The sequence below is a fragment of the Carassius carassius genome, chromosome 18 (genome assembly GCF_963082965.1).
Source record: "Carassius carassius chromosome 18, fCarCar2.1, whole genome shotgun sequence".
Taxonomy (NCBI): Eukaryota; Metazoa; Chordata; class Actinopteri; order Cypriniformes; family Cyprinidae; genus Carassius; species Carassius carassius.
In genome coordinates this window covers 26,156,663-26,181,906 of record NC_081772.1, presented here as the reverse complement: position 1 = coordinate 26,181,906, position 25,244 = coordinate 26,156,663, and the positions used below count along the sequence as shown (strand labels likewise).

The 25,244-nt window shown below is 37.1% G+C and overlaps 1 protein-coding gene across 1 annotated transcript; it reads left to right on the top strand.

Annotated features, from left to right (window-relative positions):
• The first annotated feature begins 962 nt into the window (after positions 1 to 962).
• LOC132092749 (apolipoprotein B-100-like) lies at positions 963 to 17,464 on the top strand. The gene is made up of 26 exons (XM_059499126.1): positions 963 to 1,112; positions 1,395 to 1,433; positions 2,001 to 2,113; positions 2,425 to 2,570; positions 2,748 to 2,892; positions 4,999 to 5,151; positions 6,021 to 6,145; positions 6,256 to 6,341; positions 6,487 to 6,937; positions 7,237 to 7,354; positions 7,614 to 7,760; positions 7,926 to 8,137; positions 8,245 to 8,473; positions 8,666 to 8,845; positions 8,944 to 9,147; positions 9,294 to 9,458; positions 9,603 to 9,808; positions 9,975 to 10,148; positions 10,243 to 10,373; positions 10,471 to 10,672; positions 10,754 to 10,926; positions 11,097 to 11,272; positions 11,342 to 11,457; positions 11,544 to 11,917; positions 12,057 to 16,456; positions 16,665 to 17,464. Exons 1-26 carry the CDS (start codon positions 983 to 985, stop codon positions 17,307 to 17,309), a joined length of 9,240 nt encoding a protein of 3,079 aa, XP_059355109.1. The 5' UTR covers positions 963 to 982; the 3' UTR covers positions 17,310 to 17,464.
• Positions 17,465 to 25,244: the final 7,780 nt, after the last annotated feature.

The window sequence follows — 25,244 nt, the reverse complement described above, 5'->3', positions numbered from 1 at the left end:
AAACAATGATTGAACCAAGAAAAGTTTAGCACAATAAAATAAAACAAAATAAAAATGTAAGATTTGAAACTCATGTAGAGACATATGTTGTTTATTTCCTTTCCATAATATCAAGGTCCTGTGCTAATAATACTGTAGATTATTTAGAATAGATAATTCAGAACACAGTCCATTAGGGATACTAATAGTTTAAATGTTCTCTGAACCTTTGCACACTGACTTGGTTTTAAAGATAAGGATTGTAAACTGGGAAAATGCATGTTGCTTGAAAATATCTCTGATTAGGAAAAGACTCTAAAGAAAAGGGTAAATGGTAGTAACTTCTGGGATGTGATTAAAGTCAGGTTTTTATATTTATTTTTAGATTTTTATTGTTTTCACAGTCTTAGATGTTGAATGATTGGTTGAATGATTGCTATGCTAAATGACAATATTACCCTGATCATCTTACCTCACTGACAGGCCATATAAAGGCCTTACAATTCAGGAACTATATCGACTAATGGAATAATGCAATTTGTGGCATTTGTAATGAAATTGTCTGTAATATTTTAGCATGTTTTAACTGTAAGTAATATAAAAAATATATAATGACAGCCAAATAAATTGAAAGCCATTCAGTGCCCTTTAGCCCTTTTATTACAATTTATTTTACATTTTACCATTTTTAAAAACATTACACTGAACACTGTGGTACTAGTTTTGTCTCTCTTCCAAACAACAAACTTTGGCCTATGTAAGATTTCACATGAAAGAAAAGAAAATCAATCAAGTTAGTCTAAGAACCTGTAGTTGCTGTTGTCTAATGCAATCAGTGAGTTCCATCAGTTCCATTGCTGACAGGCAAGTCTTGGGTGGTGTTTATGAAACAGCTTTTGCCTTTGGCCTGCCACACTGGCTGATCGAACTTTGGACCTGTCGCAACTCTTGTTTAACCCCCTAAGTGAACTAAAAAGATCTGAGTATAAATGATGCAAGCCAGATGATCACAGTCAGTCTCCATTCAGAGGAAGACTCGCTTGTAATCTCAGGACTACTGAGCTTCTTCTTATCCAGCAAGGGGAATATGAAGCTTTACATATTGCTTCTACTTGGCTCTTATGCCATAGCCCGTGAGTATAGTGTTCCTTCACATTCTGTTGCATTATTGTTATTTCATTAGTGCTTCATTCACTGGAAAAATATTTTATTTATTTTGCTTTATGCTATGTATCCTTATCTTATTTTTTTAGCATTTTATATTCTGTAAAGGCTATTAAGTTGGGTGAAAGGTTGAATTCACTTAAAATTAGATTTTTTAAATGTAATCTTTGATTTGCATTTTATATTTATGTATTTTTAGTTTTGTTTTCATATTTTTCCTAATCATAATTGCATAATTACTATCTCACCAGAGCAAGAAATTGGGTCAAATTCTCACCCTGAATGTCAGTGTAAGTATTTCTCTTTATTTATTTCTTATCCTTTAATAAAATGTTGTATTCAAGGTGTATAGGGCTCGGGCATGTTAAATAATCGTTTTAAATTATTCTTATCTTTTACCTATTGGACTCACTGTACCTATTGTTGTTGTCACTTACTTTGAACCCTCAATAAATGACATCACCATTCTAACGTGGCCATGTACTCTTTATCAACAACAGACAGTGCTTGAGTCAGGATGTCAGAGTCCAGATGTTTCATTGGCTGTCTTGATTAGATAAACCTAAATTATGTAACGAAATTTAAACAAAGTAATATATATATATATATATATATATATATATATATATATATAAATAAAAATCTTCCAGTGCCGAAATAATTTTTTTTTTTAATCCCATATATGGTATGTCCTACATTTTTGTTGAAATATTTTTATTGGACAACCAGAAATTAATTGAAAAATAAATGTACTGAGAATAGAATATAATAGAATAGAATATGATTCATTTAATAGTGTGCAATTATTCCTTAAAAAATATAATTTTTGAATTGACAAGTGTGAATTTCATTTACAGTATCTAAAAGATTTAAGATCTACAAAAAATATACATATCGATATGAAGCTGATATCCAGAACAGGGTGACTGGGACCTCCCCTCTCATCAATGGTCCCAAAATCTCCTGCAAGGTACATGTAATAATTGAAGTGTGAAAATGTTTTTCAATATGTCTTTCCTGTTTTTTTTTTTCATTCATTAATGCATTAACATCCTTCTATGCATTCCTATTTATATTCTGTATATACTCTGCTCAATACTGTATATAGCAACTGCACTGTACATTCTGTATATCATAGCTTCACACTTACTCTGAACTTATATATAAAACACTATATTCTTGCACTTCTGGTTAGATGCTAACTGCATTTCATTAACTCTGTACTTGTACCCTGCCTAATGACAATAAAGTTGAATCTAATCTAATCTAATCTATCCATAGGTCGAAATTGATGTGCCTCTAGCATGCAGCTTTGAGCTCCGTACCAGTGAGTGCTCCCTAACCGAGGTGGTCGGAATGGATGCAAATGGGGCACTCATCTATGCACCTTCTGCTGAGGCCCAAGCCTTTCAAGCAGCCATAGAAAAGTATGTTTCTCTTCCCTTTAGAGAAAATATGGTTAGGTCTACAAATATTTAAAATGAGCACAGCCGGTATTGCTTAATATATCCAATGGAAAATATAAAATAGCTCTAAAACTACATTGTAACTACATTGCAACTTTTCAACAAGTGATTAAACAACTTTTAATTTTCTTATTACAGAAATGTACTGAAGTTTGTAATTGAGGGTGAGACAGGTGTGACACTCTATCCTGAGGGTGATGAAACCAACATCCTGAATTTCAAGAGGGGTATCATCTCTGCTCTGATTGTTCCTGTCACAGAGAAGGAGGAGAGCAAAGATATGGTACATAAACATGTTTTTTTTCTTTGTTTAGGCATTAATCTGTAAAGACATGAATTACATTTTATCGTATGTTGAACTTGTTAGATTAGTTTAATTTAAGCAATGCTGTTAAGGACACCCACTTAATCACTAAGCAATTAAGATATTAATCTTCTTATCTGGAATAATAAATTCCAATTAAGCTACAAGGTAATCTTGACTCAGGTAGTCAGCTGATAGGAGACTATTTTAAGATATTCATGATATTTTTTTTTAAATTTGCTGAAAAATACTGAGGCCATCTTTTGCATGTTTGCTTAGTATTATGTAATGAATAATCAATATCCAAAATGCCCTTGCTCCGACAGAGCCCCCAATTACCATTACACCATTATTTTACATGACTTTAAAGTAGTTTGTCTGTATTTATTAGTAGTAATAAAATTATTTGGTAACACTTTAGAAAAGGTAACACATATTAGTTGCTTATTAGCATGCATATTACTAGAATATTAGCCATGTATTAGCTCTTATTGTACTTGACCTTATTCTACATCCCTAATCTTACCCAATACCTAAACCTAACAACTACCTAACTAACTATTACTAAGCAGCAAATTAAGAATTTATTGAGATAAATATCGTAGTTAATAGTTAACAAGTGTTACCTATTCTAAAGTGTTACCAATTATTGCAATAGATTGTGATATATATATATATATATATATATATATATATATATATATATATATATATAATTTGGCCACACAACATAGGCCACATATGACTAAGTAAATTAATAAATCAAAATAAAATGTGAGAAATAATAATTATTCAAAACAGTTAGTTGTTAGGGGTGGTGTTGGCACAGTGGATAAGACACATACCTTTGGTGTGAGAGACCTGGTTTCAAATCCACTGTGAGACACCAATGTTCCCTGAGCAAGACACTTAACCTTTAGTTGCACCAGAGGCGTGCGAACTCTGACATACATATATATGTAAAACATATATATGTCCGGTTGTCTACAAACCGGAAGGTTGGTGGTTCAATCCCTGGTTCCACCTGACCACCTGTCCTTGAGCAAGACATCTAACCCCAGCTGACACTGCAGTCGGTGTATGAATGAATGGGTGAATGTGAGGCAACTTGTAAAGCGCTTTGGATGGCCATGTGGTCTGTTGAAAGCGCTATATAAAAGCAGTCCATTAACCATATATATTTTTTCCTGTTTATATGTCAGCACATGCTATCAGAAAATATTTACTGCATTTTGTACAATAACAAACCATAGCTAGTGTAAAATCCTCTAATTCATTGAAAATAAGTAGTTAATAATAATAATAATATTCTCCTGTAGCTCAGTGGTAGATTACCATTAGCAGTACAAAAGGTTGTGGGTTTGATTTCCAGGGAAAACAAAATACTGGTAAAAATAATAATACTGGTAAAAATAATAATAATAATAATAATTATATCCGGAATGCACTGTAAGATGCTTTGGATATAAGTGTCTGATACATGTAGTAATAATAATAATTGCACAGAAAATTTAAAGATATTTTTAATTTGAAATCTTGCAATTAAATATTTCACTTTCACCATGTCTACAACAGACATGTGTGGTGCAATGTAAATAAAGGCACATCTAAAGCTAATCTAATCTTCTCTAAGCATGCACTGCTTCTGACATGAAAGGAAAAACCTGTGTGAAAAACCACCCCACCACACCCCCAACCCCCCAACCCCCCAGCAACTCAGTGGGCCCTTCCTACTTAAAAAAATTAATAAAAATAAAAAGTGAAAATGACATGACATTCTGCCAAGTATGGTGACTCATACTGAGAATTCATGCTCTGCATTTAACCCATCCAAAGTGCACACACACAAACCATGAACACACACCCAGAGCAGTGGGCAAGCCATTTATGCTGCAGCACATTTGGGGGTTCAGTGCCTTGCTCAAGGGCACCTAGGTTGTCGTGTTGCCAGCCCAAGACTCAAACCCACAACCCTAGGGTAAGGAATCAAACTCTCTAACCACTAGGCCACGACTCACCATTTACACAGTCACTGCTGTACACAAGCTTTTATTTGCATTGATATGACTCACTTATTTATTCTAGGTTACTGTCCATGGAATCTGTGCCACTGATGTCAAGGTCAACACAAAGGAAGATATTGCCACTGATGTAACCCTCACTAGGGACCTGTCAGGATGTGATACTTTCAAAACACAAAGAAGTCACACCAGCCCTCTTGCAATCATCACTGGTTTGGTGAGACAATCACAATATATATATATCTCATACCCTTCTGCTGTTTGAAGCCGGCAATCATTGCTTTTTAGTTTATTTTAATTTTCAAATTAAATTAAATTATGTTCTAATAATTATCATCCTGAGTGCAATTAACCAATTACAGAATATTTAATTAAACAGCTAATGATTAAGCAAGTAAACGCTAACCAATACTGACAAAAGCAGGATATCATACACACTGGTCCAACAACAGGTAAAAAAATTATGTTAGAGAAACAGATAATGCACTTAAAGGGACAATAAGTAACTTTTTAGGTATTTTATTATCTAAAATCAATATTTTTATTCATAAATATGCCCTCAATGGTGTACAAATACCTATGCCAATGTTTAAACTAATCCTCGTAAATGAAGAATTTATTATCTTTATATACATGGGACGGGTAGGTCGACGGAGGCTTCCATGTAGTTCTGCCATCTTGCAAAACTATAATAGCAGAGAGGGACAAAAAGTACTAAGCCAACGCGTTTCCACAACGCGTTTTCGGTCAGAGCCAGAAACGCAGGTGCAGAGCAGTGAGAGGCAGGTGCAGAGCAGTGAGTGAAACTGCACCGGCAAGTTTAAAAGTCTGGATTGCATTCTTATTATGGACCATACATATGCCGCGCCACAGGAGAAGAAAACATCGTCGCCAAAATGAAGTGCTATTTAGAAGACATCCTGTCAAAGCTTTTTGGTACATATCGCCTACCGTAGATGCAACGCGCATTTGAAAAAGCGAGGCGCTGGAGAGCAAAATTAGTTTGAATGCAAAATACAATTTCACCACTAGATGGGAGTAATTCCTACTTACAGCCCCTTTAAATTTATATTTGTTTGTTAACAGCAAAACCCTCTGTCCAAGCTGATTGGCAGTACCCATACCTGCAACTATAAGTTTGACAACCAGAAGAAGCACATGACCTCTGCGACGTGCACAGAGAAGCACATATTCCTTCCTTTCTCTTACCAGTGAGTGACATTGAGATTATCTCTTGCTACATTTCTCAGTGATATGTGTTCGTAAATGGAAGATCATATTCTAATTCATTCATACAGTATGTATTTCATTTTCTTTGAAGGAATACATATGGGATCAATTCTCTTGTTAAACAAATCCTAACTCTTGAGGGAACCAGCAAGATTAATAACAGAGTTTTTGAATATCGTGAGTGTTCCCAGTTTCACAACTTTGGATTTGATTTGTCTGGTTAAAAATGATAGAACTGTTGAGAATATGTTGACTTCATTTTTTCCCTGGTTGTGACTATGTAGCCTTTCACACACATATTATCCCATTGTACAAAATACAGGTTCTACTTACCCCAAACACTTGGCTCTAGAGGAAGTGGAGGATAAAGCCCCGGCCCAGACCTCTGAGGCTCTGCTGTTCAACTTCAGGGAGCTGAAATCCATGAATAAAAAAACAGATCGGCAGCTGAGGGCCAACACTTTCCAGCGTTTGGTGTCTGAGCTCCGTGGACTCGAGCAAGAGGTTCTGCAACAGATCATTACTCAAATGGTCGAGGAGGACAAGTTCTTGACCTGGCAGGCCATGATTCAGTGTGGCACCCCAGAGTGTGGCAGCACCATGTTCAGTATTCTGAAGACCTTCGACACTGATGCTATTGAGGTAGATGCTGCTGTCTATGCTCTAGGAATGATGCTCAGACCTACTGGCCTCTTGGTGAAAGACATACTGGAGATTGCGCAGATCAAGAAGACCAGACCAATAATGTATGCTCTTGGCAATGTTGTAAAGAGGTATGCAAATTATTTTCTATTTCTAGACTGCTTAAGACTTTTCAATTTACTGCTGAAAACACCAGCACAGAACAGCATGAATATTCAAGCCTGTCCAGGCTTGTTCATATTAATTAAGTAATTTGTATGATCTTTTTAGTGAACCTGGTCCACCAAAGTAATTGTAATTTTTAAATCATCAGTACACTGTAATCCAAAGCACAACATATGCTGGTGATCAGTTGTCTTATATTAATTTAGATAAAGTATTTGTTAGTATATCTCCACTGTAGCTGAGCATTTATAACATATCTCTTCAGGCACTTCCAAGCTGAGGGCCAGATCACCTCTGAGATTCTTAAGGTGTCCAATTTCATTACCTCCATCCTTGGTGCTGACTGTGCTGGCGAGAAAGATCTGACCTATTTGACCTTAAGGGTTTGTGTTTTAACATTTATATTTCTGGACATTTAAACTATTTAAACTAAACTGAGATGATGACATCACTGAATAAAATGATGAACTGAATTAATGTCATTTTGCATTACTTGACAAACTGTTTTCCTAATTAATGTTGTTCAGTTGCTTTGACACAATTTTTTTGTTTAAAGTGTTATACAAATAAAGGTGACTTTACTTGACTTGACATTTTCACACTAGGAAAACAACTTATTGTGTTATAATCTGCTCTGGTTAGGTGATTGGAAACATCGGCAATGTAATGGAAACAGCTGATCCCAACATAAAGACAACTCTGCTTAAGTGTATGAGACAGCCTGCCACCACCCTGTCAGTCCAGATGTCTGCTATCCAGGCTTTCAGACGAATGTCAGTGACTCCTGATGTAAGTGTTGCAGAATTTCTTGAACAATTTATATTTCTTCAGAATCAAATGTGTGCCTTATGCATGGAATTATCCTACTAAGAAAACTAACTTCACACTCCAATCTCTCTCTCTCTCTCTCTCTCTCTCTCTCTCTCTCTCTCTTTCTCTTTTTTTAATGTTCAGGTCCGTTCCAACATTCAGAGGGTGGCCATTTATGCCAAAGGTGCTGTTCAGAAGAGACTGGCTGCATATCTTATTTTGATGAAAAAGCCGGAGGCAAGTGACCTGGAGGTTGTGAGGAAGATCCTCACCCAGGACCAGAATGTGCAAGTCAAGTCCTTTGTGGCTTCTCATGTCTACAACATTATTCATTCCAGAAATCCTGAACTGAAAGAGTATGTAACTCTTGTAGTTTTCTCTAGACTGAATGCAAAACACTTCAACTACTGTCTATCATTTATTTTGCTCTTTATCCTCAACTCTATAACTTTTTTCTTCCCAGGTTGGGCAAAACAATAGTCAAGGTCATGCATGATGATGAGGTGCTTGCACACACAAACTACACTCAGCTCTCTCGTAACTATAAGATGGATGTATTTATGCCAGGAAAGGATGTAATGGGCTCCAATATGCAGGGAAGCATCATCTTTGATCCCAGCAGCCATTTGCCAAGAGAGGTTATGCTTGAGACAACCCTGAAAGCCTTCGGTTACAACCTTGACTTCATGGAGGTAGGGATTTTTCATTTGTTATGTACTTAATTTATTTTAATTAGTTGTAAACCTCAATTGCCATATGATTCAATTATTACTTATTGTTTGTACCTTTCCTTAATTGTTATTGTGTTAAAAAATAATAAAAAAAGCTTATGGAGCATTTGGTTTGACTTTTTGATATTATTTATTTATTTTGTGGTCACCAAGTTTGGCATGGATGGCAAAGGATTTGAGCCAACTGTTGAGAATCTCTTTGGAAGCAATGGCTTCTTCCCTGATTCGATTTCCAAGGCAATGTACTGGTTTGGGGACAAAATGCCAAACAAAATCAATGAAGCTCTGCAAGAGTGGGTTGAACCTCTGAGAACAGAAAAAACTAAAAGACAAGTAATGTATTCCAAACATAACAATGTGATTATTTATAGGATTACATTTTTCATGCATGTATCCAAGGCTAGATAATATCAGAATGTTATCCTCGACAGGTCCCAGAGAACATTATAAGGGAAATGGTGCGAAACTTCAATAAGCTTGCAAAGGATCTATACAGCCAGGACTTTCCAGAGGCTATAGCTTACTTAAGGATCATGGGGAATGAGTTGGGATACATCAAGAGCACCAATGACCTTTCAGCTATTGTTGACAGGATGGCCACATATATTCAGGCCCTCAAAAACTCACCTGCTTGGGTATGTATACACAATATCCTGCATTTTACATGCATAAAATATATCTATATTAGCTCTCTCATATATCAAACAACACTGGATTAATTTAAAAGGTTTTTTTTGAAGCACTATATATGCAAAAATTATACATATTCTTGTTTCAATAGATTACAAATGCCTTGATGTCTGGAGATCAGAGCATCTTTGTTCACTACATCTTTATGGATAATGAGTTCTCCCTTCCAACTGCCTCTGGTTTTCCCCTTAAGTTTGCTTTGTCTGGGACCTTTGCACCTGGTGTTGAGGGTGGTCTGCGTATAGAGCCTGGCAGGGTATTGATTATTACACTTGATTGCTTTTTTGTTCAGTATCCAGATGGTTTATGTAGAAAAATGTTTATTAAATTGTTTTAATTTAATGTTTTTATTGTCATGTTTATTTGCATTACTAATGTATCCTTATTCCTTTTTTTATAGGGTGAACTGTCTTTTTCACCCTCTATGGCAGTAGAATGTGTTACGCGTATGGGAGTCCACATCCCCAAATTTGTTGTCTCTGCTGTGGAAATGCACACTAATATGTTCCATGAGAGCTCTTTCAATGCCAAGATCACTATGGGTAATGGCAAAATAAAGCTGTCTATCCTCCCACCCAAGAGCACTATGGAACTCTTCAGAGTCAGGTAGCATTTGTGCTATATGTTTGAAGTGGTTTATTTTAAATGTATACTTTTTCTTTATACAATTAAATAAAATGTACAAAAATAAATAGCATCAGCTTTCAACAAATCTGGTCTATTCAGCTGTTTAATAGCTGAATCTGAAACTTTTGTAATTTTTCACAAACAGCAACAAGTTAGTGATGGTGTCCAAAACTCCTGTCACACTTGTTCCTGAGACAGGTGACAGTACTGGCATTGTTAATTGCAGCCCCCTTATTTATGGAATCAATTATTGCACCACCATAATCAACGCTAAAGCTGAGAGAAATTCTCCATACTTTCCTCTCAATGGAGTGTTCAGGTAAGAATTACTAAGAATCACAATAAAACTTTAAAATAATAATAAAGAAAATAATTTTTCTATGCATTACGCTAAAATGATAATGTGCCCACAGTTTTGTTTTGGGTATCCAACCCACTGGTGACATTACTGAGTACACTGCAGCCTTTGCCTATGAACTCTTGAACGAGGGCAAGGAAGGTCGCCAGAAAGTTGATTCTCTGAAAATGTTTATGAAAGCAGAAGGCATGTATACTTAACAACAGTGAATTTGAAATTATGTCCACTCTGTTATAATATAACCCCATTCCCATAATTTTTTCTTGTCTTTTCTTACAATAAGGTGCTAAGGCCACAGAGGCAACTGCCACTATTAATTACAACAGGAACAAGAACATTCTCTCAACCAGCATTGAAATTCCTGACTATGATATTGAAGCTGGAATCAAAGTTGGTGTCACTGACAACCTTGCTAAGGGAAAGAAGTTCACCATTGATATCTCCAACAAAAACATTAACCAGTTTCATTTCATTGGTCGTGCAAAGTAAGTAAAGATCTAAATAACATTTTGAAACACTTGCAAATGGTTCCTTTCATCTAAAATACATATTTTTTCTAATAATAGGCTTGAAGCCATGAATGATGTCTTGCTGGAAACTCAGTTGAGTGTCCCCTCTCTTAACACTGAAGCCACTATTACTGCCACCATGAACTGTGATGAAGATTTGACTCTGGAACTCAAGAGTAACATCAAACTACCAGAGACCAACACTGTGCAGAAGATTACCTTAACATATGGTGTTCTTTTTTTTTCATTAAGAAAAAAAAAATAATAATAATATATATATATATATATATATATATATATTTTTTTTTTTTTTTTTTTATTGAGTAAATTAAGTATTAAATAAGTAAAATTATTTTGTCTTATGTCAAATATAACAAGTTAGAATTTGCTTTCAAAACAGATACAGATGAAATGAAGATTGAGATCAATTCTGACATAGACTCTGAGATCCAGAAGCTGATGCCTAATGCAGCACCTCTTCAGAGTCGCCTATATCAGGCTTTTGAAAACATCATGGAACATAAAGTGGTCAAGACTGACATAAAATTTCGTCACATTTACGCAAAACTCTGGGAGGTATGATTGTAGAAAATTTTAAACAGTTTTTATTATAGACATGTACCAATATGTTCTTTGATATTATAGGCTTACCTCATTTGGATGGAAAAGATTGCTTATGATGTGCCCTACCTTCAGACACTAAGAGAGAGAATTCCAGAGCTTGTTATTCCATCTTTGCCTGAAAGAGTGTTCATGAACATGTAAGATTAATGCTAATGTTTTAAATCTACATAATCCAACTACAAATGTGCTTTATCTATTCAAATTAATTTTATTCTATTTGCAGAGAGAGCATGTTGAAATACAAGTTCAACAAAGATCGTGTCACTTTCACAATTCCTTTGCCTCTTGGTGGAAAAACATCTAAGGACCTGAGAATCCCTCCCACCATGGCCACCCCAGAACTAGCCATGCCACAAATTGGTGTAATGCTGCCCTCTAAACTGTTCAATCTACCAACCTTCTCCATTCCTTCTAGCTATGATCTCTCAATGCCTCTTCTAGGAATGCTAGAGGTATCAACAAAAGTGAACACTAACTTTTATGATGTAGAGGTGGTTTTCTCTGGTGGCAACAACACTGTCAATGTGCCCAGTTACATTACAAGCTACAAAGTTGTTGCTAACAGTCCTGTGGAACTTCTTGCTTTTACTGTGGAAGGTAAACATATGTATACATGCAGTATATACAGTATAAACGTGATTTTGTTTTATTAACTGATATGGGTATTTGGGTGGGAATTATTATAATTATTATTTTTTTCATTTCTAAAATTAATTACCACATCTGTTACATGCAGGTTCTGCACAAATAGCTGATATTACAGAGGACATTGCGAAGTTCGACATAACTTCTTCCTTGAAACATAAACTCATAGATGCACACTTCAGTCTAATGGAAACAGCCAAAATCACAGATGAAGTGAAAACAACAGGAAATTACAAGATCGAGGCCTTCAGCCCTCTGGGTATGCAGATTTCACTAGTATACATAACCCAGGCTTCAGCTTCTTCTGAAATCACAGGGGATGGAAGTTTAGATGGATCACTAAAAGTAGGATCAATATCTGCTAGAACTACTGCCACACAAACCTTTGTATTTCAACCCAAAACCAGAGAGGCAAGAGCTGAATCAACTTTCAGTTTAAACTGTCCCATTTTCCAAGTCCTAAGCAAGATCAAAGCTACAGCAGCCAGTGGAGAACTTTCATTTGAGTTGAACAATGACATAGAGAATGACCCAGTCCGCCACACCACCAAGTTCAACATTGAACTCAAGGAAGCTACATTTACCATTAAGTCTGATTCTGTCACCAGAGCTTATAAGACCAAGCTTCAAAACCAGGTAGGTTTTTCTGCATCCATGAAGGAGGTCACTATCAGGATTGAATCCCAGGCTGATGACAGCACAAACCGAGCTTTCTGCCAGCTTACTGGGTCCCTAAACACCCAGGGACTGGAGCTCAATAATGATGCCACAATCAACTTTGCTGCCAACCATGTCTCTAATAAAGGCACGCTATCATTCACCAAAGATGGGCTGACCACTAGCTGTACCACCAGTGCTCAGATCAGCTCTGTGACCTTTGAAAACATTTTCCATGGTGGAATTACAACTACAGGTGCTACAGTGTCTGTCTCCAGCAAAGGTATAGTCAATGAGAACAGCGCTGAACTCAAAGTTGAAGGAAGACTTGCAAGTTCAGAGGTATACCTTAACAGCATGTACAAGGGTGACATTTTCAGTGCCAACACTAGAAACATGATCACTTTCAAGTTGAATGAAGATAGTCTGACCCTTTCCAACAACTTGATTGCATCGCTTCAAGAGATTAAAATAGAAAACACAGACTCACTGATACTTACCCTCAAATCTCTGGCCATCCATTCTAAATCTGACAGCTTCCTGAATAAGAACAATTTCTACAAGCACAACATTGCAGTGGACATTCATGACTTTACAGCTTCTTTGAAGGCTGAAAATGATCTTAAAGTCATTGGTATCCATTTTAGCAATGAGGCCCAGATGAAGGCCAGGCCCTACAAGATGGAAGTTACTGGAACCCTGAATGGGATATTTGGTGAAGAGGAAGTGAGACATACATATGAGATCACATATGTTGACCAGAGAGCCACTGCAAAGTGCAGCACCAATGGGAAACTCTTGGGCAGCCAAATGACTCAAAGCTCAGAGTTTGAGATTGTTGGCTTTTCCACAAAGTTCAGCAATGAGGTGCGCTTCAACTCTCCCTCTCTCCGACTGCAAAGCAACATCCTAACGAAAGCAGAACCTTTCAGTGTGAATGTTGAGTGCTCATTCAACTCTGATGGAGCACTTAACCTGTATGGAAAGCACAGTGGCCAGGTGAAAAGCATGCTGCTCATTCAAGCTGAACCTAAGTCTTACTCATACAGGTATGAATGGAAGGCCTCAAACTCTCACCAGCTGAACAATGAAAACTCCATTAAAACTAACTTCCAGCATAAAATAACCAGCACTGTCACCCCTCAGGAGCAAAAATTTAATGTCGTTATGGAGTGTAAGGTAAATGACCATGCCTTTGACCACTCCCTGGAAATCTTCAACACTCCAAATAACATGGGTATTGCACTGAAAGGCACCATGTCCACCAACCTCTTGAACAAAGTCAATGACAATCAAGAATTTGGAATCACAAGTGCTCTGAAATATGAGAAGAACAGTGATAGTAATTTTATTTACCTGCCTTTCACTGATAAACTGCCTGTTCTCATAGAGGAGGTCAAAATTGCAATGCTCACCCTGAAAGATCGCAGCATTTACCTGATTGATGGCATTGATACTAAATTTGACATTACAGCCACTTTTAAAAGCAAAGGAAATGAACTTTCACAGATAATTGAAAATTTTGATGTGAACATGTTCTTTGATGATGTGAGACTTCTTGTCTCCGATATGAAAGCTGTAGTAATGGAAATGGGTAAAAACCTGCAATCCATCAGGGACTTGATCAACATTTTTGGACAAAAAACTGGCATTATCACCAAGATAAATGAAATTGTCTACAAAATTGATGACGTTTTGGCAGATTATGAAATTGAGGCACTGGTTGAGAAAATCATTGATGATGCTGTGGATTTATTGAAACAATATGAGCTAAGGGAGACTATGAGATCAGCTGCAAGTTACCTAGACTCTCTTGACATAAAACCAGTATTTGAAAGAATTTTTGAACAAGTTAATGAGCTGACAAAACTATTAAATATCACATTGAATGAAATTTTGTCTTATGATTTTTACACCTTGGCTGATGAAGTACAGCAGATGGTCACTGACTTCACTAGGGTCCCCTGCTTTGGACTGCTGCATGGTGAGATTGAAATCAAATCCTCAGAGCACATTCTGAAGACCAGTGCTGAACTTAATAACTCAACAAACAAGTTGACTGCTAATCTGATTTCTCAGTTCCAGACTCCTATTGATCTCTTGGCTTACACGTTTGATGCCACTGCCCACTTTAGCATCCCTAGAATGAAAGAGCTGTCTCTGGCTGAGACAGTGAAGGCAAATCACATGGCTTTCTCTCTTGATCACGAGGGATTAATGTCCATCAATGGCCCTATTGCCCATGTATCTTCCAAGACCACAGTAAAGGCAACCACAGAACCATACACTGCTGACTTAGTGAACTATGCATTTTTGAGCACAGAAAATGTCTTCTCAGGTACTTTGGAGACCTCTTACATCCACAGTGTGAACATGCCAGTGGCCAGCATCTTCAGTGAAGCCACAATGACCCAAAAAGCTGCTGCTCAGCTGGAATCTGGCATTATCACTATCACCTTAGGAAATAATGGCAAAGGAAAATTGTCTGCCTTTGATTATTCTGATGAAGGAACCCACAAGAGTAACTTGGAGATTCTAATAAATATGGAGTCCATAAAACTGACATTTGCTGGTAACACTGACAGCAGTCTTCTCAAGATGAAGCAGAACGTTGATGCTGAGACCAGAGGTTTGACTCAGATCAAGTTTAATGTGCATGTAGAGACAGAAACTCCTTTCATCAAGAGAAGCATTGCAGCAGTGAAAGGGCAGATTTGTTTGAAGGAACCTATGATTGAGCTGAGTGGGTCTCATGATGCTGAACTGATTGGCAAAGTTGATGGCACAATTACCAACTCAGTTAACTTCAAGGCTGTGCCTTTTGAAATTATCTTTGATACCAAGAACAAGAAAAACACTAAAGTAATGCTTCCCTTTAGGTTGTCTAGTAAAGTTGATTTGCAGAACGATATGGCTTTAACTCTGAATCCCTCTGTGCAGCAGGCCAGCTGGACCAGTCTTGCAAGGTTCAATCAATATAAATATTCTCATTACTTTAATATTGCTAATGGTGAGAAAGAAATCCAGTTTTCTGCATCAGTCAATGGTGAGGCTGACTTAAATGTGCTGACCTTGCAGATTAACATTCCTAAATTGACTGTCCCTTTCATTAACAAAGAAACACCGTATGTAGAGAATTTTTCTTTATGGGAGGACACTGGCCTTAAAACAATCTTGATCACACCTCAGCAGACCTTTGATATGGATGCAAAGCTTAAGTATGTGAAGAACCCTGAGATGTTCAACATGCAACCAGTCCTAAATTATATCATGAGGAAAATTAAAATACCCATTTTCACAAATGAAAAAACCACATCTGATACATATGACTGTCCTTATTTTGCTAAGATCAGCAAGGAATCAATAATGATCCCTTCCATGGGAGACCTGACATATGACTTTTCTCTGAAAACAGCTATGATCATTATGAATACCAAGGCTGATATCCTTAATCAGGATGAAATTACTGCCCAGTTTGAAACTCAGGTTATCTCTGAGTTTGGTTTATTCAATGGCAAAACAAGTGGATCTGCCACCTTCAACATTAATTCAGGGATGAGATTGTTTACCAATCTAGTTGTGGAGCATAAATATTTTGAGAACAATTATAATGGAGTTCTTGAGACCAACACAGAGGTCTCAAAGGCTGTTATTTCAAATGCTGCCAAAGTAAATCTGCCAATTGTGAAATGTATGCTTTACCACAAATTAACTGGAAATACAGAAGAAGGTCTTACTGTCTCTGTATCTTCCCCATCTGCTGGACTTCTTGGTCTTCAGTTGCAGAGCAAGAGCTTATCCCACCATACAGGAAGAATTTTTGGTGCAAACCCAGTAAGATTTTTTGTTTTATTATTTTAGAATATAATGTATTCTAAATATATATTTATATATATATTCCATATATGCATATAGGTATTTTACATATCAATCAATTTATTTAATATATTTAGTCTATCTTACGTCAATTAATATCTTTGAGTGTTCAATATAAAATAGACATGATGATGACATTTTCTATTTTTTATTTTTTTTATTACAGTCTGAGGATTACTTGGATATTCTGAAGGTTGACATCGTAATAAAAAATTCAAACAGACTGAGCTTCCAGACTCAGTGGAACAAGGAGCTCCCAAGTCAAATTATTTTGTGGCTGAAGAAGAAAGTTGCTTCATTAAAGGACACAATAACATATTTTGTCACTGCATTTTACAAGAAGTATGAGAAGCTAGAAAATACTATTGATGACTGTCTAAAAGAACTGCCTGAAATCCTGAAATTAAGTATGGAGAAGGCAGATGAGCTCATCAACTCTATCAAATTTAAAGATCTGGACAAGCTCTCATCCTGGATCAGTAAAGTTTTCTCTGATACGGTCAACTCCAACATTCTGAATGAAATAGCTGTGCAGGCTGAGAAGACCAGCAGAATTACTGAAGACTACTGTAAAACTGTCATAGCCAAGGCCCAGGACATTTTTGCTGAGATGACGCTTGAACAACTAATTGATGACATCCAGGCTTGGATTGAATCTACTATGACCCGTCTGGAAGTTCTAATGAACCAAATTATTGAGACCCTTAAGGATGCCAAGAATAGTCAGTCCTATGTGAGACTGAACGACACAGAAATTAATATTGACATTCCTATTCCATTCCATCCATATGGGATTTTATCAGTACAATGATTTCACATCCCTGTATCAAGACATTATGTAGCTAAACTTTGTCAAGATTAATGATTAAGATTGCCTTATTAAAATGATATTGCCACAAAATATTTCCCAAGCTGCATTGGTATCCTCTTTTTGTTTTGTAACTAATTTAGAACAGTCTTCTATAAGATTTTAGACACTTGCATTACTTTTACTTATATACATGTTTTGATTTCTTTATTAAATATTTGGTATTAACATAATCATTTTATATGTCATAGTGTGGCCATAAACTCAATCTGATAAAGAAATAATACATTAAAAAACTACTAATAAAATATAGTTTAAGTGTTTAGTTTAAGAAAAAAAACAAAAAGTAAAAACATTTGTGTTTACGGTTAATGGTTTGATTCAGGATTGACATAATTAAACAGAAAATTTCAATGCAGACAGAAAAAATAAACTTACAGAAAAATTAACAATACAAATGCACTTTCGTCTCCCAGTATCTTTATACCCTTACTCTTCTCTTAAGAGCCAACTTTAATGTTGGGGTGAACAGAAAAAAGTCAGCAAGATCCAATTACATTTAATTAAACAACAATAATAATAGGGTTACTGCATGTAGACAAAACATACATGTAAGGAAAAGAACTGGCAAAAAACACTATAAAACAAACATGCTTAAAAACTCAAGGACTAATCAAGATAATAAGACACTGGTTAGAACAGTCAGGGGAAAAAGTATAAAGGGGAACATGACAAATTATAACACTAATAACTAAAGTCCTTATACAAATCAAGAACATTGAGACAGGGACCTTGTTACATAGCCTCCATTTACAAATTGTGAGTAAAAAAAGTAATGGAATAATTTACAAATCTCACAAACTTACATTTTATTCACAATAGAATATAGGTAACATATCAAATGCTGAAAGTGAGACATTTTGAAATGTCATGCCAAATATTGGCTCATTTTGGATTTAATGAGAGCTACACATTCCAAAAAAGTTGGGACAGGTAGCAATAAGAAGCCAGAAAAGTTAGGAACAGGGACAGCTGGAGGACCAATTTGCAACTTATTAGGTCAATTGGCAACATGACTGGGTATAAAAAGAGCCTCTCAGAGTGGCAGTGCCTCTCAGAAGTCAAGATGGGCAGGGATCACCAATTGCCCCAATGCTGCGGCATAAAATAGTGGAGCATTTTTATATCAGAAAGAAGTTTCCCCCAAAAAAATTCCAAATAGGCTGAAGTTATCATCATCTACAGTGCATAATATCATACCTATGTATAGTGCCAACTTTTATATATATATATGTATATATTTGTTAAGAGCCAACTTTAATGTTGGGGTGAACAGAAAAAAGTCAGCAAGATCCAATTACATTTAATTAAACAACAATAATAATAGGGTTACTGCATGTAGACAAAACATACATGTAAGGAAAAGAACTGGCAAAAAACACTATAAAACAAACATGCTTAAAAACTCAAGGACTAATCAAGATAATAAGACACTGGTTAGAACAGTCAGGGGAAAAAGTATAAAGGGGAACATGACAAATTATAACACTAATAACTAAAGTCCTTATACAAATCAAGAACATTGAGACAGGGACCTTGTTACATAGCCTCCATTTACAAATTGTGAGTAAAAAAAGTAATGGAATAATTTACAAATCTCACAAACTTACATTTTATTCACAATAGAATATAGGTAACATATCAAATGCTGAAAGTGAGACATTTTGAAATGTCATGCCAAATATTGGCTCATTTTGGATTTAATGAGAGCTACACATTCCAAAAAAGTTGGGACAGGTAGCAATAAGAAGCCAGAAAAGTTAGGAACAGGGACAGCTGGAGGACCAATTTGCAACTTATTAGGTCAATTGGCAACATGACTGGGTATAAAAAGAGCCTCTCAGAGTGGCAGTGCCTCTCAGAAGTCAAGATGGGCAGGGATCACCAATTGCCCCAATGCTGCGGCATAAAATAGTGGAGCATTTTTATATCAGAAAGAAGTTTCCCCCAAAAAAATTCCAAATAGGCTGAAGTTATCATCATCTACAGTGCATAATATCATACCTATGCTCTCAATGTCAAATGCAGAAATGTTAATTTATGCGTTCATGACCTCAAGGTTAGATTATTGTAATGCTTTACTGGGTGGTTGTTTTGCAGGATTAATTAACAAACTCCAGCTAGTCAAAAATGCAACAGCTAGAGTTCTTACTAGAACCAGGAAGATTGACCATATTAGCCTGGTTCTGTAAACATTGCATTGGCTCCCTATTATACATTAGTGATGGGAAGTTTGGATCATTTTACCGACTTTTGAGTCTCATTCAGCAAAATGAACTAATCTTTTCTCGAGTCATTTCGTTCATTTCATTATTTTTAGAAAAACGTAATTAAAATGTTACTTCCCCAACACATCTAGTACTTACGCAAACGTTGATCACACTACAAACAATACAAAACTAAAATTCTATGAGATACAGAAAAGATTAATTAATTTTTTTACCTGGGTCTTCAGTCTGTGATTAGCTCACCTCACCTCTTGTCTGAAAAGTCTTCGGGTTCGGGTTCAAGTTCAACCCTATACGCTATACCGGCTATACCAATGCAGTCCGAGCTGGAAAGAGAATTGATTAGTTCATCTCATGAGTCTTCATTAAGGAACGAGTCAAAAACCTGATAGACCCGAACTATGAACTAATCATTTCTCTTTCCGGCTCGACACCGGTGAATTACTACTAGCAGAACAGAACCTATAGAATATTGCGCATGTGCGACTGAACGAATCACTCCCCAAGACGACTCTCGAGTCACATTAAAGATTCGTTCAAAATGAACGAATCGTTCAAGAACGACACATTACTATTATACATCAAAATCAATTTAAAACCTTGCTTATTACTTATAAAGCTCTGAATGGTTTAGCACCTCAGTATTTGAACGAGCTCTTATTGAACTATAGTCCTCAATTTCCACTTTGTTCTCAAAGCTCTGGCAATTTGATAATACCTAGAACATCAAAATCAACTGCGGGCAGCAGATCCTTTTCCTATTTAGCGACCAAAACTCTGTAATAACCTACCTAATATTGTTCTGGAAGCAGAAACACTCTTGTCAGTTTAAATCTAGATTAAAGACCCATCTCTTTAATCTGGTTTACACATAACACACTAACGCATTTCTAATATTCAAATCCGTTAAAGGATTAATTAGGAAAACTGGAACAGGGAACACTTCCCATGACACACAATGTACTTGCTACATCGTTACAAGAATGGCATCTATGCTAATATTAGCTTGTTTCTCTCTTATTCCGAGATCACCAAAGCCACCAGATCCATCAGGTATCCTGATCAGATAGTCACTGCAGTCACCCGGATCCAGTATGTACAGTATACAGCCCAGATGGTGGATCAGCACCTAGAGAGGATATTTACAGCCCTGAATGTTAGTGGAGACCAGGACAACTAGATGAGCCCCAGAGACAGATCCACTGTCAAGACAGCCAGAACAAGACCACAGGAAACAGATGATTATTCTGCACAATCTGACTTTGCTGCAGCCTGGAATTGAACTGCTGGTTTTGTCTGGCCAGAGGAAAACTGGCCCTCCGACTGAGTTTCTCCCAAGGTCCTTTCCACTGTAGCCACTGGCTTGCTTAGTTGGGGACACTTAATTTGCAGCGATATTGTCGACTTGATTACACAGAAACTATTTAAACTGGAACTGGATGATGACATCACTGAATTCAAAGATGAACTGCCTTTTTGCATTAATGACACTATTTTCCTATTTAATGCTGTTCAGTTGCTTTGACACAATCTGTATTGTTAAAAAACACTATATAAATAAAAGTGACTTGACTTGACTTGGTGAGCTCATCGTGGACCTCAGGGAAGAACAGATCAGCTGTGGGTGGTTTCCTCTGGTGGAGACCACTCCATACTCTGCTCTTCAACAGACAGTAAAGGGGACGGGGTCGTTCGTTGAGCCCGACAGCTCCTCAGCATCTTAGGTCACCAATGAAATGTTTCCATCGAACGAAACCAAGTCATTCGGGGCAGCAGAGGGATGCTAGTCTGGGTGGGAGAAGAGGATGGGAGAAGTTTCTCAATTGATGATGTATACGTCTTTCGAATGGAATAAATAGGAGTAATTTGAGTTTCTTGTTCATCATAGTTGTTTTCATATAAAAGCAACATAAATGAAATTATATCAGCAACAGAGTGAACACAATTTGAACTTGTATAGGTAGGTATTATACTCAGAGGTCAGAACTGTCCATCTCGATTGCACTTATTTCACTCCTCCCCTTATTGCAGCCACCTACTTTTTCCCCAGCTAATAATATTTGGTTCCCAAGAATGTGTCCTGTTGGTTAGCCAGGAATTTTTTAGAATTAGGTTAGGTGAATGTTCCGGAAAACCTTCTTGGTTCCTGGGTACGTTCCCCTAACCCATTGGTTCTCAAACCTGTCCTGGAGTACCCTTTGCCCTACAAAACATGCAGTGCTGGGGGTACTTCATGAAGAGGTTTGAAAATCCATGCCCTAACCTCAATGGAACGTTTTATTTACATTTCGAGAATGTTTCAAGAAAGTTCTCTGAAGGTTCCAAGAATGATTTCCTAACTTAAATTCAGTTCAATTCAATTCAAGTTTATTTGTATAGTGCTTTTTACGATACAAATCATTGCAAAGTAACTTTACAGAAAATTAAGTTTCTACAATATTTAGTAGTAATTTATAAGTGGTTATGTGCATATGACGGGAATTTTCTGAAAAATGAATACAAGACGTAGTCAACCAGACAATGAACCCCATTAGTCATTTAAGCACATTTGGGAGGAGTGTTTTGGCACTGACACAATGGATGTGGACTTAAAACATGTTGGCACAGTTTGCTTAGGTGAGGGATAGGTTGAAAATGTCTGTGAAGACTCCTGCCAGCTGCTCTGCACATACCCTAAGCACACGTCCAGGTATGCCGTCCAGGCCAGCAGGCTTGCGTGCGTTGATCCGGCTCAATGCAGTGTGGACATTGCTTGACTTGTAGTCACTGATGATCTGTATGCCCTGCCACATGCATTGGGGGTCAGAGTTGGAAAAGTGTTCCACTACCTTCAGCTTGTAGCAGTACTTAAACTTTTTGATGCCCCTCTTCAGGTTATCCCTGGATTTCCCGTAGGCCAGAGCATCAGACCTGAAGGCAGTGTTGCGGGCTTTCAGCAGAAGTCGCACCTCCTTGTTCATCCATGGCTTCTGATTAGGGTATGTTGTTATCTGTTTTTCTGTTGTGACACTGTCAATGGTGGTGTTGATGTAATCCAGTACAGAGGAGGTAAAGATATCAATGTCCATGTGAGAGGCACAGGCAGCCTGAGAAGCAAACATTCTCCAATCCGTGTATTGAAATCTGTCCTGAAGTAAAGAGTCTGCTCCAGTTGGCCACACTTTGATGGTTTAACACGGTTGATGAGGGGAGAATACTTAGGGGTGAGAAACAAAGAAAGGTAATCAGATTGTCCAAGGTGGGGGAGGGGGGTCGTGATGTAGGCTCCATCAATGTTTGTTTAAACATGATCCAAAGTTTTGTCTCCTCGGGTGTGGCAGGAAACATGCTGATGGAATTTCGGGAGCACTGTCTTTAATTTGCAGTGATTGAAATCACCCGCAACAATAAAAGCAGCCTCCGGGTGAGCAGTCTGTTGTTAACTAATGGCTGCGTGAAGTTCGTTCAAAGCAAGCTTGGAATTAGCTTCCGGTGGAATATAGACTGCAAATATAATGGTGGAAGTGAACTCCTGCGGCAGATAAAAAGGTGAAACACACCAATTTGATAACTTAATGGAATGAATAGTCGATATAAAAAACTGAACACTGTCTAAGACTTTTGATGGCTGCTCTGTCAATTCTTCGTCATCAATTAGGAACCTAGGTGTGCTATTTGATAGCAATCTTTCCTATGAAAGCCATGTTTCTAGTATTTGTAAAACTGCATTTTTCCATCTCAAAAATATATCTTAATTATGGCCTATGCTCTCAATGTCAAATGCAGAAATGTTAATCCATGCATTTATGACCTCAAGATTAGATTATTGTAATGCTTTATTGGGTGGTTATTCTGCATGCTTAGTAAAAAAAGTACAGCTAATCCAAAATGCAGCAGCAAGAGGTCTTACTAGAACCATGAAGTATGACCATGTTAGCCCGGTCCTGTCAACACTGCACTGGCTCCCAACCAACATCGTATAGATTTTAAAATATTACTTATTACTTACAAAGCTCTGAATGGTTTAGCACCTCAGTATTTGAATGAACTCTTTTGACATTATAATCCTCCACGTCCACTCCGTTCTCAAAACTCAGGCAATTTGATAATACCTAAAATATCAAAATCAACTGCGGGTGGCAGATCCTTTTCCTATTTGGCGTCTGAACTCTGGAATAACCTACCTAACATTGTTCGGGAGGCAGACACACTCTTGCAGTTTAAATCTAGATTAAAGACCCATCTCTTTAACCTCTCTCTAACACTAATCTCTCTAACATGCTCTAATATGCTTCTAATATAATCAGTTAAAGGATTTTTTAGGCTGCATTAATTAGATAAACCAGAAACGGGAACACTTTCAATAACAACCGATGTACTTGCTATATCATTAGAAGAATGGCATCTACGTTAATATTAGTCTGTTTCTGTTTTTCCAAGGTCCCTGTAGCCACAAGATCCAGTCTGTATCCAGACCAGATGGTGGATCAGCATCTAGAAAGGACCTCTACAGCCCTGAAAGACAGCGGAGACCAGGACAACTATAGCCCCAGATACAGATCCCCTGTAAAGACCTGGTCTCAGATGGCCACCAGGACAAGACCACAGGAAACAGATGATTCTTCTGCACAATCTGACTTTGCTGCAGCCTGGAATTGAACTGCTGGTTTCATCTGGTCAGGGGAGAACTGTCTCCCCAACTGAGCCTGGTTTCTCCCAAGGTTTTTTTCTCCATTCTGTCACGATGGAGTTTTGGTTCCTTGCCACTGTCGCCTCTGGCTTGCTTAGTTGGGGTCACTTCATTTACAGTGATATCATTGACTTGATTGCAAATGATTGCACAGACACTATTTAAACTGAACTGAGATGACATAACTGAATTCAGTGATGAACTGCCTTCAACTGTCATTTTGCATTATTGCCACACTGTTTTCCTAATTAATGTTGTTCAGTTGCTTTAACGCAATGTATTTTGTTACAGGCAGGACCTAAACTCTCTTAGAGCCTATCTTCTATGATGTCGAACAGACCACAAGTAAAACTAGCAATGAGATGCAGCCTTGATCTGACGCAAGAAGCTAGTCATTTGTAATTTTAACAAGTGCAGTTTCTTTGCTATGGTGGGGCCTGAAAACTGACCTGAAACCTGAAATTCTTCATACAGATAATTTATTTGCAGGAAGAAACTCAATTGAGCAGACACAACATTTTCTAAAATTCTAGGGTGTGAGTGATCTAATGTTTATGAGCCTAAACTTTAAAAATATTTTTTGTTAATTTATTTTACATTTTTCTGGTTTAATCAAAAGAAAAAAATTCTAGATCATACTGTGATGAAACGGCTGAGTCAGTTAAATCCATCTGCAGCAGTTTATTAATACAGGTAATTAAACAGAGAACAGCAGACATAAACTCAGGTTGGCATCAAAAGGGAACTCAAGCAGACGTTCGTAGAAAACTCAGATAAGCATAAACAGAGGGGCTATCTGGCACACGGAGTCAGGCACCGGCATAGTAGCAAAGGATAATCAATCAGGTTTCAGAGTCAAGAGATAATACGGAGAACAGCAATACAGACCAGGGGTAAATCAAAACTTCACAAAATAACAAAGGGAAGAGCAGTTCAGATAAAGGGGAGAAGACAAGGTGCAGGTGATAATACTAAAGGTAA